Source organism: Camelina sativa, chromosome 18 (genome assembly GCF_030686135.1).
Source record: "Camelina sativa cultivar CO46 ecotype springtype chromosome 18, ASM3068613v1".
Classification (NCBI taxonomy): domain Eukaryota; kingdom Viridiplantae; phylum Streptophyta; class Magnoliopsida; order Brassicales; family Brassicaceae; genus Camelina; species Camelina sativa.
The window spans coordinates 19,999,336-20,018,160 of NC_141897.1; the positions used below are offsets into that span (position 1 = coordinate 19,999,336).

At 39.0% G+C, this 18,825-nt stretch overlaps 2 protein-coding genes and 2 pseudogenes across 3 annotated transcripts; all 4 read right to left on the reverse strand.

Moving 5' to 3' along the window:
- Positions 1 to 2,885: 2,885 nt before the first annotated feature.
- Positions 2,886 to 5,889, reverse strand: LOC147923092 (uncharacterized; annotated as a pseudogene).
- A 7,600-nt stretch (positions 5,890 to 13,489) lies between these two features.
- LOC104762139 (uncharacterized) lies at positions 13,490 to 14,255 on the reverse strand (annotated as a pseudogene).
- A 1,592-nt stretch (positions 14,256 to 15,847) lies between these two features.
- LOC104762140 (3-hydroxyacyl-[acyl-carrier-protein] dehydratase, mitochondrial) lies at positions 15,848 to 17,111 on the reverse strand. 2 transcript variants are annotated; one of them, XM_010485373.3, is made up of 4 exons: positions 16,997 to 17,111; positions 16,450 to 16,728; positions 16,230 to 16,345; positions 15,848 to 16,138 (listed from the first exon to the last, which is right to left on the reverse strand). In XM_010485373.3, the coding sequence occupies exons 2-4, from the start codon at positions 16,717 to 16,719 to the stop codon at positions 16,006 to 16,008; spliced, it is 519 nt and encodes a 172-aa protein (XP_010483675.1). In that variant the 5' UTR covers positions 16,720 to 16,728; positions 16,997 to 17,111; the 3' UTR covers positions 15,848 to 16,005. The 2 variants fall into 2 exon arrangements, with proteins under 2 accessions (XP_010483675.1, XP_010483674.1); XM_010485372.3 differs by having other exon boundaries at positions 16,946 to 17,077.
- A 49-nt stretch (positions 17,112 to 17,160) lies between these two features.
- Positions 17,161 to 18,509, reverse strand: LOC104762141 (adenylate kinase isoenzyme 6 homolog). The gene is made up of 3 exons (XM_010485375.3): positions 18,071 to 18,509; positions 17,608 to 17,753; positions 17,161 to 17,524 (listed from the first exon to the last, which is right to left on the reverse strand). The coding sequence occupies exons 1-3, from the start codon at positions 18,275 to 18,277 to the stop codon at positions 17,344 to 17,346; spliced, it is 534 nt and encodes a 177-aa protein (XP_010483677.1). The 5' UTR covers positions 18,278 to 18,509; the 3' UTR covers positions 17,161 to 17,343.
- Positions 18,510 to 18,825: the final 316 nt, after the last annotated feature.

Consider the following 18,825-nt stretch of genomic DNA (forward strand, 5'->3'; position numbering starts at 1 on the left):
CATTTAGCAGCCTCTTCAGCGGTGTAGTATGTTGGATCCATGTTCTCCTTTTCTTTGTGCTCTGTTTGTGAGACCTTACCTGCTCCTTATAAAGCTGATTCTCCTAATTCAAACGAATCCACATCGATAATGATTACTTAAACTACTTCCTACTGAAAAAACGTAACCGATGTACATTGGGGCGACATTACTATCCACTATTTATTAACCACATGGATATATTTTCCATGGTTCCCTATATACTTGCCTAAACATCAGAATCCACAACAAACCATCCATGTGTTCGAAACATTCATTATATTAGGTACCTGTAGCTAATAAATACGTGGATAGTAATTAACAAAGGAACAACACTATATTATCTAAATTGATTGAATACCTACTAGTAAACTGCCTAAAAACATTGGCGTACAACGGTTCATGTATACAATCCATATCTCCAAAACGACAGACCACATGGGGTTGACAGGTGACCATGTGGTTATAGTCTATGTGGATACAATCAACAAGTCTTAAGTAAACCTAAATATTACTCTACCTCTATATAAAGATTTTCAACCTGTTTACGCCCCCTACCACGACTAAAGAAGCAAAACATTTAATTCTGCTCATGGCCAATCTTGAGCGTCATGAGGTTTCTCATAACGTAAGTTTCGTTTCACTTCATTTCATCCTTATTGAATTCACTAACAATGACAAACACTTATTTAGCTAAACAAAACTCCAAGGTCGAGTCCAATTGAGACTTTCACATGCCCACCGACTTACTAGACAAAGTAGATTCAATTCTGGGTGAAGATGGTGTGGAGGCGTTGAAGAACTTGCTACTCTCTGGAAAACAAGGTTTGGAAGCTGTTTATTCCCAGGAATGTCTCTCTACGGTCCAAATAGACAAGTCGAAAGATCTTTTGTGGTGTTTAATACGACACTCAAAATACTACTGCTTCTTTTCTAAATGTCTAGATGCCCCCGTTGTGCACGACCAAACACTAGCACGCATCAATTCACAGATGAACCAGCATGTCCTCATCCTTTCCACCTCTAAGCGTCGAATTTTGAAACTCCCCTAATCTGACACCGATCGTTACTTGCAAATAATTCTCTTCTATCATTATTGATGTTAAAATATCGAATTGTTGACCCGGTATCCAAATAGAAGGCACCTTCGCTTTTTCGATAACTAAATTGTTATCCACATTTAAATATCCACCCGGATATCCACACTTTAATTACATGTCTATAGATATCCCAATAATTTGCATCTGTTGTGGATAGCCCTAATTAACATATATACGTGTCCACATGGATACGTTTTTAAGAGCTTTAATTTAAACGTGTCCACATGTATACGTATCTTATAGTATCCAAACCGTAAACTTCACCATGACTTTAACGATTGAGAATAAAATGGAATATAGAAAAATTAAAAACGTAGAACAAGGTTAGAAATAGTGCGGAGGTTGTGAGAAAGAACGTAGTTTACAGAGTACGAAAATAGAAAAAAACAACAAAAAACATAAAATAAATCTAATAAACCTTCAATTACGCTTCAACTTTCGACCAATCGATTGGAGGAGGAACCCGACACCCTGCGTAATCGGCGTCCGCCACTTCTCGCAACTCCTCAAGACTCTGCAACTCTCCCACCAAATCTTCAATTTCCAGAGACATGATTTCATTAAGTTGATGGATTTTTGCATCGATGGTTTCCACTTGACGAAGGAGGGCTGCTTTCTCTTCCTTTTTCTTAAAATGTTCCTCCATCATATGAATTATTGCCAAGTAGTGATCCTTAGTCTCCGCCTCGGTCACCTCTCGTGTCTTAGTCAGCGCGGCTCGCATGGCCTCCAGAACCTCCCCTTCCCATTCGAAATCATCATTGCTTTTGGGGAGTTTGCTCGAACTGGCTCCTGCGGTTGGCTCCTCTGCGAAGCGTTTAGGACGTGCTGTTGAACCCTCTCCGGCCATCGCTGCACTCTTGAAATGATATGGTTGCTTGCAGGAGTTTCGGTCGACAATGAGAGGAGTTTTATAGGGGTCATGATCGAACAGGCACATAAGGAGAATGAGACGATTGAATGCATACAGACAGATTCAATCGATACAATGAAATATCGGGGATGGAAACAATACAACGTTTCAGACTCATTTATAGTGTATTAGAATACGACAACGTTTCTACTTCAATCCCACTTGCTATTATTTTGGTTAGGGATACAAATCTTAAATAATCTAATTTTTTGGTTCGGATAACCCTTACAGTATGTATCTTAACATAAAACTGAACGACAGATTAAAGTAAATGACAACCAACTATCATGTACACCCAACTATCATGTTAATGACAGTATCCACATTAATAAAATCCATATGGATACATTAACATCTCTATTGATCTACATAATATACACGTTTAAATATCCACATGAATTATGTTCTCTTATTCTCCACATTTTTAATATCCACATGGATTATATCACGTCTGCGTTTCCGCATAATGTAATCCACGTGGATACTAAAGCGTGGATACTAAAATCCTAACCTCAGAATATTTTACTTTCAATTCCACATCCAACCATAACAAACTAACAACGTGGTTAATAACCTTTCTTTTCGATTACAATCCAATAGAGTACACCAAAAAAATCCGTTACTGACTACCCAAAATAAAACCATATCCATTAAAACAAGATGGAATGGATACCTTATGTATTTTCTAAGGTAGCAATGTAAGCAACAGTGTTCCCAATTACATCCACAAAAAACAACAAATCTGGACACTTCCAATTGACTACTATCCGCTCCTAATCCGGTTAGCTTCACCCCAAGAATAACCCAAAAAACAGTGCTCTCCCAATCTACCGCCAGACTGTCTACCTTCATCCTCATGGCAACGGGTTCGAACAACTTGTTCGATTGTGTCCAATCTCTTTGCACCTACCACAACGATTCACTTTTGTTTTCCCGAGTCCATTACTATGCAAACAACATAACATATCCAAAAAAACGTGGCACGTTACACAAATGTTTATGTGGATACCAACACTACACATTTAAAAAAGGATTTCTCACAAATTAAGCCCACTTACAAGAAATTCACCAATTGAAGGAATCCTACTCTCTTTTGGACGCCCAGCGGGATGTCGCGCCTTAGGAGGGTATAAAACACGGTTCTTTATTTCAACAGGAACTTCAGCATCACCAATTTCAGGATTAATTATCCCTTCGTAAGTCCTTCTCCATGTTTCTGTCTTGTAACAGTCACCCACCAAAGTCCCATAAGGGATCCCGTGCGTATCAGCTGCTATCAATGCATGCCCGCATGGTATTTTCAGCCTATCGTACTGCTTACAAGAACACTGCTTCATATCAAGCAAAACATGATGCTTTCCATTCAATAAACCAACCACTTCATAACTCCAACTAGATAGACTGCCTACTTTGCTACCACAAACACCAACCACGCTCTTCTGCATCTGTTTATCTACCTCCGGCGTAGTCAACCCTACATTCGTCTCAGCTTTCTTGCGCCTCGCACTAAACCACCTACTTAACATCGCACGAATGTACTTAAGTAGTTCAATAATATGACAGGATCTACCCTTTCCTAACACATGGTTTAAAGACTCTGCAATGTTGGATGTCATCAAATTGTAACGGTTCCCTTGAAAATAAGCCCTACTCCAATGAGCAGCTCCAATTTTATCCAGAAAAGCAGCACATTTGGCGTTTTTAGCTTTGATTTGTCTGTAGATTTCGAGGTAACCAGTTACCTTATAGGCAAACGCTGCATTTGTCACAAGTTTTGCAAGTCCTTTTCTATGAAACTTCGCATTAACATTCCGGGCTAGATGTACTATTCAAGCTCCATGATGTGACAAAGGAAACACCCTCTTCTTCGCGGTGTATATTGACGGGCACCTATCTGAAATTATGGTCAGCCTCTTACTATCAGCAACGATTCGTTCTAATTTCTCAAAAAACCAAGTCCATGAGTCTTCGTTCTCACTGTCCACAACAGCAAAAGCAAGCGGAAACACCTGGAAATTAGCATCTTGTCCACTCGCGGTCAAAAGAACTCCATTATACTTCCCATTCAAATGAGTCCCATCCACAACAATAACACGCCTAAGCTTCTTAAAACCTTCTATAGAAGCCCCAAAAGCCAAAAACATATACAAAAACCTTTCTCTACCATCTTCAACCACTTCAGTTTTAATATCGGTTATAGTACCAGGATTCGCTTCCTTTAAAACATGGAGATAACAGGGAAGATCCTCGTAAGACTCATCATCAGGACCAAATATTCCTTCCAAAGCCTTCCCCTTTGCCCTATGACATTTGCGGTAGGACGCATCGACCCTCAATTCTTCTAATACCATCTGCTGGAGATCCAAAGGTGCCGGTCCTTTAGTAGGATCACTGAACTTCGACTTGTACACTGCTGCAATCACCTTCGAGGTCGCTTTCTTTTGGTAATTGGACCTAGTCTCTATTGGGCATGTGTGTTCTAGATTAGCTTTCCTGATCACATAGTACCCAGATTCTTTCATTTCACAAGCTAGTACCCTCCAGTCACACCTATCTCCAGAACAACTAACTACAAACGACTCTTTCTTAGTCGTCGTCTGCGTGAAGTGAAACCTGTTCTTGATGGCGTTTATAGCTAAAGCTATCTGGCAATCCTCTTTATTGGCAAAAACCTTACCCTTATAGATACCTTTCCCATCATCCTCATAATCAAGATCCGGTATTTCAGAACTAACATAATCTGTGTCGTCAAACAGAGGAGGAATTTCAAACTCCTCGTCATCTATATCTTCTAGCCTACGACCATCCAGTGCAGTTGAAACTCCCTGACCACGACCACCTGTCCACGTGGTTACATCAACATATTCGCCAACCTGTTCCAGACCACCAGTTGTCCTCACTTTATTCTCCTCTTTTAAAGGAACAGCTCCGTTAACTAAGACAGTGTGATCAAAACAGGAGTTTGTGTTACACATAACCTCCACCACGTTCACCCGACCAAACTGATCGCCAATGAAATTCCCCCAAAACTCTTTATCATAGCTCCTTGGGCTCACAGCTACATCGGCTAAAACAGATTCTTCTTCTTCGTCTACATCTTCAAAACTATCTTCCAAACCGTCAATTTTTTCAACACAACCTAATTGTGTACTTGTCATCCCACGACCAACCCCATCTTCTACACCCTTACTGCCCTTCATCTTTCCCTCTATTTCTGCCAACTCAGCCATATATTCTTCATCAACCTGGCTTGTTTCAAAAGAAAATGACTTCGAACCGGCTGTTGAGGCTTCCCCTAAAAACCCTTCTTCACTACCGCTGTTACTAAGCCCAAACGAAGAACACGAACTACGTCTCTTCCTACTTAGCTCTCTCCAATCGGAAACCTCAGTGTCGTTACCCATTCCTCTCTTCTTAACATCCTCAAATGTTACAAATAAATTCAACCCACAGTTTTGACTAAGCATCTGAATATAATACTGAAGTCCTAAATTCGTTGTCACAACCACCGGAGGCGTCCTCACCCCCGTCGTCAAATCCATAAACGTTGGTATGCAGTAACTCAGATTAGCCTTCTTCTCCACCAATCCGAATTCACCAACGACAGAAACTTCTAACTCTCCTAACGTTGTGGTCGAAGACAGTGGAACAACACGCGAGAGAAGTTTATTGTCAACTTTGAATCCCCAAACGCCGTCGTCAGAACAGCTCCAGCTACCGGAAATTACCACACAAAAACTCGGATCTTCACCCTGCATCACAAATCAAAGGAAGATATCACACCCATCCACGAACATCAAACAGAGTTGCATTAATACGACCCTATCCACACAACGTAAACCCTACCTGCGCAGCCATGTTTCGTTCACGGGGACACAAACCCTACATTCAACTTATGTCTCCTATCCACAAACAATCTTCAAATCTAACAAGGATAATACATCCAACGGAGGAGAACAAAGATAGGTAAGTAAAGTAACTTTTAAGAAGAGAGGTAAGTTGTTAGTAAGGGCAAAAATGTAAAAGGAAAGTGGACACATAAGCAAAAAACTTGGAAAAGTATACCATGAGTGGAAAGTGGGTTTTTGTGACAGAACTCACATCCAAAGTGGGTTTGAGTGACATTCACCCTATAAAATTCAACTGTTTTGGTCAATATTAGTTACACCATTATCATATAAGAAGAAATCCTATATAAAGAAACTTAAATGTGAGTAATACACATGGTTTTAAAAATACAAGGAAGATAATATAGTTTCCTTACTCTGTCAACATCCAAACACAATAGTATTTTGAGGCTATTATATGCCATCTACGTTGGATTGTATTTAAAAATTAGACATGCACTTTAGCATGTTGATAAATTTGGCTTCATTCTCCAAGCCATGTGTGTATTATGCCATCTGAGTTAGACATTTGTTAGAATCAGACAAAAGAGCTCATATAATTATATTGTATGAGCAACAACACAAAATAACAGGTTTGAAGGTTACTGTCACGCAGTGGCGGATCCAGCAAATCTTTTGAGGGGGTGCAAAAAAAAACTTAAAGTGTTCAAGTGGGGATTCGAACCCTTGTACTCAAATATTATATGGTACACCTTTGACAACCAGGCTACCTACATCACTAATAAGTAAGCCTAAATTAAACTTTTTATACTTTTATCTGGTGCACTTGCACTCCCTCTGACGAACGTGGGTCTGCCCCTGCTGTCACGGTTACATTTAATATAATTTCCATTTTGTAAATTCAACTCAGATATGAATATATTTTCCGAAGAGAATTGACTTTGGAATGTAGAAACTTGGTTTTGAAAAGTTATGATCTGAATTTGTATTTTGAAACCTTATAAACAAAACCAGACTTCTCTCTGTTTCATCAGCAATGTCTGCTGAAAAATTGTATCTGATCTTACTGATCTTCTTTAATCATCTGATTTGTTTGTATAGTCAGCAACAAGAAGCCGGTTTCGTCTACAATGGTTTTGGCCAAACTCAAGCTGATCTTCATCTAGATGGAGCTGCAAAAGTCCTCTTCCCAGATGGATTGTTGCAGCTGACAAATGCCTCCACACAGGAAATGGGTGATACGAGATATGGCATTACGTATCATAGGAGGAAGCCCAAAGCCTCTTCTTAGTCGGTTATTTAGATTGCTATTGCCTTTTCTAATTGAACTAAGGTTTTGGTATTTTTACTTATTTTAGCATAAGTCGGTTGTAAGGGTTTTCCTATATAAGGAGACTCAATGATCAATAAGAAATCATCTTCCAAACAATTAATCTAATTCTCTAAGCAAGAGACTTGGGTGATCAATAAGAAATCATCTTCCAAACAATTAACCTAATTCTCTAAGCAAGAGACTTGGGTTAAAGGAAGTTAAGCTCTTTGTTCTCTTTGGTTCTCTTTGTTCTTGAGCATAAACTACAGGGTTACTACTAGAGCTAAGGCTAAGGTTTTGGCTCATAACAATTTGGTATCAGAGCCGACTGATTCAGTGGGAGAAAACGATTCGTTTGCTGCACAATTTGCGAAGTTGAGTTCGCAGATGGAGGATATGAACAGGAACCTAAACACAAAGATGGATGATATGAAGAGGGATATCTACGAGAGGCTTGAACCGATGGGTGAGACTTTAGGGTCTCTCCAGAAGGCTGTCACGATTCAGCAGGCCGCGATAGCTAACACGGTGGCCTCTCAAGAAGAGTTGCGGGAACAGAATCAAGCCAGGAAAGATTCTATTCGCAAGGAACATGAAGAATCGAGGACAGGCTTGGTGGAACAGTCATCGCATAAGCCTGTGGATGATAAGCTGGCCACAACCTTTCACGAAGAGAAGGGGAAGGAAGGAGTCAGTTCCACATCTAAAAAGGTTTTTAACCATGGACAGCAACAATCCTACACGGCGGGTCCATGGTCACGACGTACTATGGGAGAAGAACGAGGACACCGCAGGGCTGACGGGAGAGGAGACTGGCATGTGCGTCAGATTGGCGCTGAATATGGAGATCCCTGTCCTAACTACACTAACGGAGACCAAGCTGAAATAGAGGAGCGTGGAATTAAGGGAGAGTTTGGGACAAGAAAGGGTTTGGGATACATGTCCGGTTCTTTTGCTTATACAGTAGCACCTTCAAAGATGGAGTTTCCACTGTATGATGGCACTACCAACGCCGTGGAATGGTTGCGAAAGTGTGAGGATTATTTCGAGGATCAAAGGATTTACAACGAGGATGCTAAAGTGAGGCAGGCTACCTTTGTGCTAACAGGGCAAGCCTATCATTGGCATCAAAGTCTGCGGCGGTTAGTTGTACACCGAATAGGATGGGCTGAGTTCAAACGTGTCTGCAAGAGTAGGTTTGGTAAGGCAGATTCTGTAAATCCAGTGGGAGAGTTGTTTAATCTTCGACATAAAGGAACGGTAGATGAGTACTGTAACCAGTTTGAGGAATGTTTGGGCCGACAAACACGTTTGACAGGCGATCAACAGCTTTGGCAGTTTTGTGCAGGGTTGACTGATAGTTTACGGAAAGAGGTTGAATACCTTCGCCCTGAAACAATCTTTGAAGCCATGGAATATGCAAGGGACAATGAGTATAAAATTGAAGGGGATAAGTGGACCCGAACGTTTGGCGGGCATTTGGCTCCTCCGTCACGCCTTGTGACACCAACAGTTCGGCCTACTACAATGGGAACTCATGGATTCACTGGTGTCAAGGAGGGAGAAACGCTGGGTCCAAAACAGGAAGGACAAAGGTCGTTGCCAAAAAAGAAAATTTACAAAAAAATTAACTAATTCGGAGATGGCAGAAAGAAGGGAAAAAGGACTTTGCTTTAATTGTGATGAGGTGTTTACTCCAAGCCATAAATGCCAACCGATTTTATTCCACATAAAGACCATTGACGATGACGAGGACCCTGTAGATGACTCAGATGATGAGGGAGAAATGGAGGTTTCTCTTCATGCCATGAAGGGTGAAAAAAATGGGAGCACCTTTCAGGTGAATGCGGATATTGCCAAGGGTACGGGATGGGTGTTATTGGACACAGAAAGCAAACATAACTTTATTAAAAACAGTGTTACAGAAGAACTGGGCATTCCCATACAACGCAGACCAGGTCGAATGGTGTCTTTAGCCGATGGAGGAAAATGTCCAGTTGATGGATTTTGTAAGGGACTCCCTATGGTGGTACAAGGACACCATTTCATCACTGATTGTTTTGCAATACCTCTCGGCGGATTTGATGTAGTGCTTGGTATTCGTTGGCTCAATGCGCTTGGGCGTGTCATATGGGACGGTCCAGCCCATACCATTGAATTTCAACATGAAGATAATCTCGTTAAGTGGCACAGGGAAGTTCCGGAAAAGTTGGCCCAAGGAGTTGTGTTACATGCCATTGGAAATGAGGAAGAAGCGTTAGATAACTGGTTTGACAATGAAGAAGAAGAAGTATTTACCACTAATGGAGTTGTCGGTAGCAGCAAGGTACCACATCAGGTGGCGCGGTGTAAAACAGTGCAAACATTGGGTGCTAAGACCACGTTTGGCAAGCTGGAAAATTTGCTAGAGGAGTTTCAGGACTTGTTTGCAATCCCGACGGGATTACCGCCACAGAGACAATGTGATCATCGAATCCGTCTCGTTCAAGGTGCGAATCCTGTCACGGTAAGGCCGTATCGTTATCCACATCTATTAAAAGATGAGATCGAGCGATAGTGTGCTTCGATGCTCCGGAATGGTGTCACTCGTCCAAGTACATCACCTTTTTCTTCATCAGTTTTGCTAGTAAAGAAACCCGATCAGTCATGGCGTTTTTGTGTTGACTATAGAGACCTCAACAAGGACACTATCAAGGACAAGTTCCCCATTCCTGTGGTGGATGAGCTTCTTGATGAACTACACGGAGCTCGCTATTATACCAAGCTAGATCTTGCATCGGGGTACCATCAGGTCCGCATGTTCGATGAGGACGTGGATAAAACAGCTTTTAGGACTCACTATGGTCACTATGAGTTCTTAGTCATGCCCTTCGGTCTCTCTAATGCACCGTCCACATTTCAGAGCTTTATGAATTCCGTGTTTCAAGGTGAACTCCGGAAATTTGTGCTTGTTTTTTTTTATGACATTCTCATTTATAGCATGACGTTCGAGGAGAATGTACATCATGTGCGACGGGTCTTTGAGTTGTTAAGAAAACATCAGTTGCTGTTGAAAAGAGCAAAGTGTTCGTTTGGGCAAAAAGAGGTGGGTTATCTAGGACACGTCATTTCAGGGGATGGCGTGAAAGTAGATGAAGCAAAAATTACGGCTATTAAAGATTGGCCTACCCCTACTTCCGTTCGAGCAGTTCGAGGATTCTTAGGATTATCTGGATATTACCGCAAGTTTATAAAAGATTACGGCATAATTGCTTCTCCTCTAACCAGTTTGCTTCGCCGCAATGGGTTCTTGTGGAATGACACGGCTGAAACAGCATTTATGTCCCTAAAAAAGGCCTTATCAGAGTCACCAGTGCTAGCTCTTCCAAAATTTTCTAATGAATTTGTGGTTGAGTGTGATGCGTCAGGGAGTGGAAAATTGGTGCGGTCTTACAACAACAAGACCCTCCGATTGCGTTTTTCAGCCGGAAACTAGCGGATAGGCATTTCAAGCTTGCGGCTGATGAACGTGAACTGATTGGGTTAGCTAAGGCGGTAATTCATTGGAGGCCTTATCTGTGGGGGCATCGTTTTTTGATTAGAACAGATCACTACAGCCTTAAGTTTATTCTAGAACAACGATTGTCCACAACGCCGCAGATTCATTGGGTTAGCAAATTGTTGGGCTTTGACTTTCGTGTTGAGTTTCGGTCGGGACAGACTAATAAGGTGGCAGATGCCCTTTCCCGACGCGGCGAGGAGGCTCCTGAAGGAGAATGTGTTGTTTATGCGTTATCCGGGTCTTCTAAAGGGTTGTTTGCAAGATTAAAAGCTGAAGTAGAAAATGTTGCATCTCTCGCAGAGTTAAGAGATAAGGTTATTCGCGGGGAGATGTCATATTTGTGGGAAGTGCGTGATGGGTTGATTTTCCATAAGGGTTGTGCTTACATGTCATCTGATTCAGTTTTAGTTCATGAAGTGGTGTCTGGTTTTCACAATTTTGGCCATGAGGGAGTTCAGAAAACAATGGACCGGATTCGCCGAGACTTTTATTGGAAAGGGTGGAAGAAAACTATTCAGGATTTTATTGGCAATTGTCAGGTTTGCCAGAAAAATAAATGGGAATCATTACAACCAGCAGGTTTGCTTCAACCGCTTCCAGTTCCAACACAAATCTGGTCTGATATTTCCATGGATTTTGTTGAAGCTTTGCCAAGTGTGTCAGGAAAAACAGTTATTTTGGTCGTGGTTGATCGGTTTTTGAAATATGCACATTTCATACCCCTAAGTCATCCTTACTCTGCTGGCTCTGTGGCACAAGTTTTTTTTCGGGATATTGTTAGGCTCCATGGGATCCCAGAAACCATAGTTACAGATCAGGATAAAATTTTCCAGAGTTTGTTTTGGAGAGAGTTGTTCAGAGAGTTGGGTACAGACCTCTGTTTTACTACAGCTTATCGGCCTCAATCTGACGGGCAAACTGAAATCGTTAACCGTACGTTGGAAATGTATCTTCGATGCCTAACTGGCGACTCGCCCCGACAGTGGCTCTCCTTGCTTCCTTGGGTTGAATATTGCTATAACACTTCGTTCCATACAGGGCTTAAGGCCACGCCATTTCGAGTGGTATATGGGCGGGAACCACCTCGCCTATTGGATTATACGCCTGGCAGCTCTAGGGTCGACGCGGTTGATGTAGCATTGGAGCAGCGTGATGAGTTTTTAACTGTCGCACGTGAAAGACTCTTGGAAGCCCAACAACGCATGAAACTTACTTATGACAATGGTCATAGACTTGTGGAGTTCAATGTTGGAGACTGGGTTTGGCTCCGTATTCAGCCATAAAGACAGTTAACGGTGGCTAAGAAAGCATTTACTAAGTTGTCTCCAAAGTATTATGGGCCATTTCAGGTGCTGGATCGAATTGGTTCAGTCTCTTATCGGTTGCAACTGCCGGAAGGAACAAAAATTCACAATGTCTTCCATGTTTCCTTGCTTAAGAAACATAAGGGTATTCTGCCTAGTGATAAGCCTGAGTTACCGCCGGTGTTACTTGGCCGAGTGGCTCCGCCAACGCCCTTAAAACTCCTAAAAGCTAAGATGCGTGGAGGTTCTCGACAGGTACTGGTTCAATGGACTGCTGACGCTGTAGAAGATTCAACCTGGGAGGAGGCATTCAAATTGTATGAAGCATATCCAGAATTGGAGCTTGGGGACAAGCTTTTAATCGAGGAAGGGAGTAATGATAAGAGATATGGCATTACATATCATAGGAGGAAGCCCAAAGCCTCTTCTTAGTCGGTTATTTAGATTGCTATTGCCTTTTCTAATTGAACTAAGGTTTTGGTATTTTTACTTATTTTAGCATAAGTCGGTTGTAAGGGTTTTCCTATATAAGGAGACTCAATGATCAATAAGAAATCATCTTCCAAACAATTAACCTAATTCTCTAAGCAAGAGACTTGGGTTAAAGGAAGCAAAGGAAGTTAAGCTTTCAATCTCTTTGTTCTCTTTGGTTCTCTTTGTTCTTGAGCATATACTACAGGGGTTACTACTAGAGCTAAGGCTAAGGCTTTGGCTCATAACAATGGGTCATGCCTTCTTCAAGAAACCATTCAAGTTTGATTCATCTAAGAAAATCTCTTTTTCAACTCATTTTGTGTGCGCGTTGGTGCCTAAACCAGGAGCTGATGGTGGCCATGGTATCGCCTTTGTTGTATCTTCTTCCATAGACTTCACACAAGCATATCCAACTCAGTACTTGGGACTTTTCAACATCTCAACAAATGGATCTCCTTCTTCTCAGCTTCTAGCTATTGAGCTTGATACAGTTTAAAGCGCAGAGTTTGATGATATCGACAAGAATCATGTCGGTATAAACATCAACAGTCTGAATTCTGTAGAGTCTGCTTCAGCCTCTTACTTTTCAGACACTAAAGGGAAGAATCAAAGCATCAAGCTCTTAAGTGGAGACCCTATACAAGTGGAGACCCTATACAAATCAAAGCATCTACTCCGGTTTTGCTGGATTCAGTCTTCAATTCAAGGAGCTCATTAGCACCCTCAAGCTCTCCTCCTTCCCCACATAACTCCATGTTTGTTACTACGATCACATACGGAGATGGAAGGTGAGAGTCTAAGAACTTTCTTGGTTCTTCAATATACTATGGTTTCAGACAATGTAAATGGATCTTTGTATATTGGTTTAGTACGTTCTCAACGTGTTTTAATGTGAATCTGTGATTAATAAAATTCAGAAGGTTTGTAGCAATAAGTTTCATTTAAACTAATGAAAACTTGTAAGCACTACAAGTTTCAGACCAGCAGAAATGAGAAAAAACAAAAACACACAAACAAACAAAAAAACAGAACATAGAAACAGAGTCATAGTTTAAGCAGCAACAGGTGATCCATTAGTGAGAAGCTTAGTGTTATTTCTTCCTTGTTCAATCTCCTTGAGCATTTCCAAAGGCGTTGCAGAAGATCCATCCTTTGGACTTCTAGGACCATCAGCACCATCACAATCCTAATCTCGTACTCATCCACATCACCTTTCTTCAGAACCTGGAGAGAGTTAAGAGGCGATGAACAAGAAGAAGTAGTAGCAGTAGCAGTGGTGGCGACATTAGTGTGATGACTCTTTTCTTTGGATTTTGGTGACTGAACAATCCACATAAGATTGTAACCTTTGGTCTTATGCAGTAATATTACAACAAAAGTGACCAAAAGCTGGATTATCCAAGGTAAGGTTATGAGTAACGTTCCGGTTATGGAAAAGAATTTGATGTAACCAAAGTTGTGGTTTTTGGTGGTGGAGAGACTGAACAAGAGGATTCCAGTGAGAGTGATCCAGAGAGAGTTAATGAGGATTGATCTAAAACTAATACCTCTTTTTTCCATTTTTTCTCTCTCGTTTTTGTTTCGTCTGAGAAAAAAAGGGACTTGAATGGCTGTAGATTTTGAACCAGTTTTTAGTTTTTGATTTGGTAAAAACTAGTTAATTAGCCAAGATTCTAGGAAAGTAGATTAAGATTTCCTAAATAATAGAAAACTAGATTTTAAGTGATTTTGCTTATTTGTTTATAGATTCCAAAACCCAAATTTTGTGGATTTCTAAAACAAATTTACGTTACATTTAAGAAAAAAAGCCCAAAACAATAAGTTAAAAAATAATAACTTAAAAACGTTTAAAATATATATATATATAAAAAATAAAAATAAAAACTAAACAAGTTACCATTTAAGATTTTGTAAAACTAAAATCTAGACCAAAAATCAAAAACTAAAAGTTAAAATCAAAAAGCCAAAATCTAAACGCCAAAAACTATAAACCAATTAAAAACTGCAAAACATTTATGGCCAAAGTCTAAGGAGGTATTGGTTTAGGATTTAATGAGAATTTTAATGATTTTAAAAGTTATGTAAAATATGTTGTTATTCAATCAAGACTTTTTAAAACTTTTAAAAATTTGGTGTTATTAGTTGTAGATTTGTAAAAAGTTAAGTTAAATTTTCATAAATCTAGTGTTATTGGATTAGGAGTTTTATCAAGTCATTAAAACAAAAGAATCTTGAATTGTTAATGCAGAGTGATCGGTGGCTACGACGAATCTTTTCCGACGACGGGAGACGAAACTGATGACAAAGACGACGATGGAGTCGATTTGTGCCGGATTTGTCGATCGCCGGAGCTACCAGACAACTCCTTGAGGTATTCGCGTGCGTGTAGAGGCTCCATCAACTATGTTAAATCATTTCGAAGTTAAAAAGATTCTGAAAATTAGAAAGTGCTGTTAGTGGATATACTTTAGGTTGTTAAGTAGTTTAGATATTTCTATTGGGATGTTTTTTTTTTATAACTCAGGATAAAATTTAGTGCCTTAATATATGGATATGATCATAAATATGAGAGTTGCAAAATATTTGATAGAATATGTAAGTTACTAAAATATGTGAAAAAAAATCATAAAAATAAATTTATTGTGATGTTTTTGGTTTGAATAAATGACAGGAACTTCAAGCTAACCAAATTGTAATTTTAAATATATATTTTGTTCTCTCTTAAAACGAAATATGTATTCAGCTATTTCTCTATAAATATTTAGAAATTTTATATATTAAAATATATTTTAGTTTATTATAATTAGAGTGAAATTACAAAACAAATTAATAATCATATTATGTGAATTATTTCTATTAAAGTGAAGAAATAAAACAGAAAATTATTATTGGAAATTATGGTTAAGAAGTAGAAGAAAAATTGAACATCTTATAAATATATTATTTTGATTCAAGTTGTTTTTTTACAGATGTTAACTCTTTAGGTGACATGTGTCAAGTTCTAGAAGAAAGTTTTAGAGTAAACTCAATATTAAAATATACTTTAGTTTATTATAATTAGAATGAAATTACAAAAGAATTAATAATCATATTATGTGAATTATTTCTATTAAATAAAACACAAAAAAAATATTATTGGAAATTATGATTTAAAAGTAGAAGAAAAATTGAATATCTTATAATATATTACTTTAATTCAAGTTATTTTTTTTTACAAATAATAACTTTTAGGTGACAGATGTCAAGTTCTGGAATAAAATTTTAGAATGAACTATTCTTTATTATACTCCTTCCGTTTTAAAATAAAAGATATTTTAGCTAAAAATACGCATAACAAGGAATGTCTACTTTTAAAAAATTTAACCAATCATAAACAAGATTGCATAAAATAAATATTTAGAAAATATGAAATTAATTAAAAAATTGTCTAGAAAGTTGAAAATATCTTATATTTTGAAACAAAACAAGACCTATAACATCTTATATTATGAAACACTAAACAGAGGGAGTATAAGATTCGGAAGGACTTGGCTGCAACATTTCAAGGGTTGGTAAAACTGCAGTAGCTTCACCATCGAGAACAACAGTTTCGTTGTGATTCTTGAAGCATTTAGTTGAGAATTTGACACTAACAAAACGAAATGAGAGTCAAGTTATGACAAAGGAAAAGAAATAAATATGTTTTTTCTTTGTATTCCAGTGGGTTTAGAATAGCTTACATGTACTTATTCTTGGTTGCTCTTAAAGCTGTGGCTTGAACCAGTCCGAGAATTTCATCACCTACGTAAACCGGTGACCGAAAATGCAGACTTTGAGATACATATACTGCTCCAGGCTGCAACAAAAGTGTTAGTTCATGTTTCTGTAACTCTGTAAAATCAAGTATTAGGACAGGTCCAAGGTAAAATATGACTGCAAACTAAAAAGTAGAGAACTTACGAAATGGGCAGAGATAATACGAGGAAACATGGAAGAAACAAGCATCCCGTGGACAAGACGATTCTCAAATCCGGCTTTACGTGCAGATTCTGGATCGAAATGAAGTGGGTTCCAATCATGGCTCACCTCAGCATAGGCCTTAACATCTTCACTTGAGAATACTCTTGTTTCTCTTAAAACATCTCCTACTTTAAGTAGTGTCTTTGAAGTAACTGATGAGAAACACCTCGAAACAAGAAGATATGTAGGGAGAAACGTTTTCGTCAGCATTGTTTTCACCTGCAAAGAAGGGGAACAGATCAAACTCTAAGATCTACCTAAACATACAAAAACCTTTCTCACTGAGTCATTTTGTCGAACAGCTTATAGACACACCGTTGAAAGTCAAAAGATTAAAACTTTGCCAATTTTATTCCCCAATTGCTAACAACATGTGATCAGATGCTTATCCTTATAATCAAAATTGTAAGAAACAATGAAGAAAAGAGGAATTAACCTCGTCAACTAAGAGAAGACAGAGACTTTTCTCCTTCAAGTTTAATCGTACCCTTACTTGTTTCGCTGCTTCGAGCTCCGGACGTGATTAAATTGTGACTAAATTGAAACACGCATTGAAGTCTATTGACTCTTTAAGGAATAATAGTATGATCCACAGATCCAGGTTAAGTATCTTAAATCATGTTTAATTTAGAACAAACACAGGCTCTCACATTTGTAAAGATGAAAACTTTTTTCTTTTCATTAAATATTAAAAAAAAAAGAGCATACACAAGCTGAATTGTGCTTCAGAGACTATCAGTATATAAAATGCAAGCAAGATCCGAGACTCAGAATCCATATAATGAAACTACTAAAAAAACTGAAACTTGTAAACCATTACAGATGCATTGATCATCAGGGTCGCCAAGCTGTAATCCAATCAGTCAGACTCGCAACATTTTGAGTTATATCTTCGATTGTGTTGCTTTGTAGCGGGATGACTTTTGACGCTAGATAACTTTTCTTTGCTTCTTCGAGCAGGACTTGGTACATTTCGCATTCAAGGTTGTTACTAAGCTTGATTCCTGAATAACCCCTGTTTTGGTTGACAACACAATCAGAACCTCCTGAAAGCAAAACAACTCTTAATGAAGAGAGAGACGAAATCGATTTACTGACCTCTTAGTTAAACGGTCATACAAAAGGGAGTTCTCAGTTTGAAGCACCACAACACGATCAAACCATCGCTCTGGAAAGAAATCACAGCCATGGTAGTCCACAATGTTACCTCCTCCTTGCATTACATCTTCCAGCTCATCACACACCTGGTCCAAGTTAAAACACAATTAGCTAAGAAAGGCTTGTCTCATGCCAACCAAATGATTTGAATGGCCAATAAGAAAGTAACATCAAGATTAGCTACTAGCAAAGTAACAGATTACAATGTAAGGACTAAGGTTCCAAAGAGTAAAGCTTTATCTATGGCCAATTCAATTACACAACTTATGACCAAAGTTGAAACAAGCAGCTAAGACAATTCCACACAAAGAAGCTGAGATGTAAAACGAAATCAAACAAAGATAAATTTGAGTGATAAGGAAATTAGGAATTAGGGATTTGGGGGTTGGAGTACGAAACTCACCAAGTCTTCGTTGATGATGTGACACTTGAACTGACTGTCCCAGCCATCGTGCAAGTTCTTTTCTTTGACGAGATCTCCGATGCAAATATACTTGAGATTCGTGGCTTCGGCGAGAGCAGCAGCCGTCGTCGATTTGCCGGTTCCTGGAGTTCCCGTTATTAGTAGGTTCGGCCTTAGACGACTTGTCCCATCGTTAGCCCCCGCCATGTGATAATTCCTTAACTAGACCTTAAAAAATCTCAGATTTGCCGGCGAAGATGATTGAAAGTGAACAAGACGCGCAGAGACGGGTAGGGTTTTACTGTTTTATCACAAAATCAGAAGGACCGTTAAAAAGATGGATGGCAAAGATCTAACGGTGTTAAATAAAACACAATTAAGTGCGGCGCTATATAATAAATATAGCCTGAAGTTATTTTCTTGGAAATTATATTAGGTCAAGATTAATAACGTGTATCATACTTTACTTGTAAGTACAAGATTGTATCCAGGCCAAAAGGCCCAAAAACTCGTAAACGTTGAGTGTGCATTTCGATCTTTGTTCTCACACTCTTCAGCAAATTGAAATCAGCAAGATTCAATACACAGATTAGCGATTATCAATCATTCAATCTCAAATACATAAGCCAGATGGCCCAGATCGATAGGTTACACTTACATGTTGCACGCACTCAATGTACTATAATTCTTTTGACTTGCTCTTAAACTATTCAAGAATTTCAATAATTAAACTATTAGTTTGACTTAAACCTTAA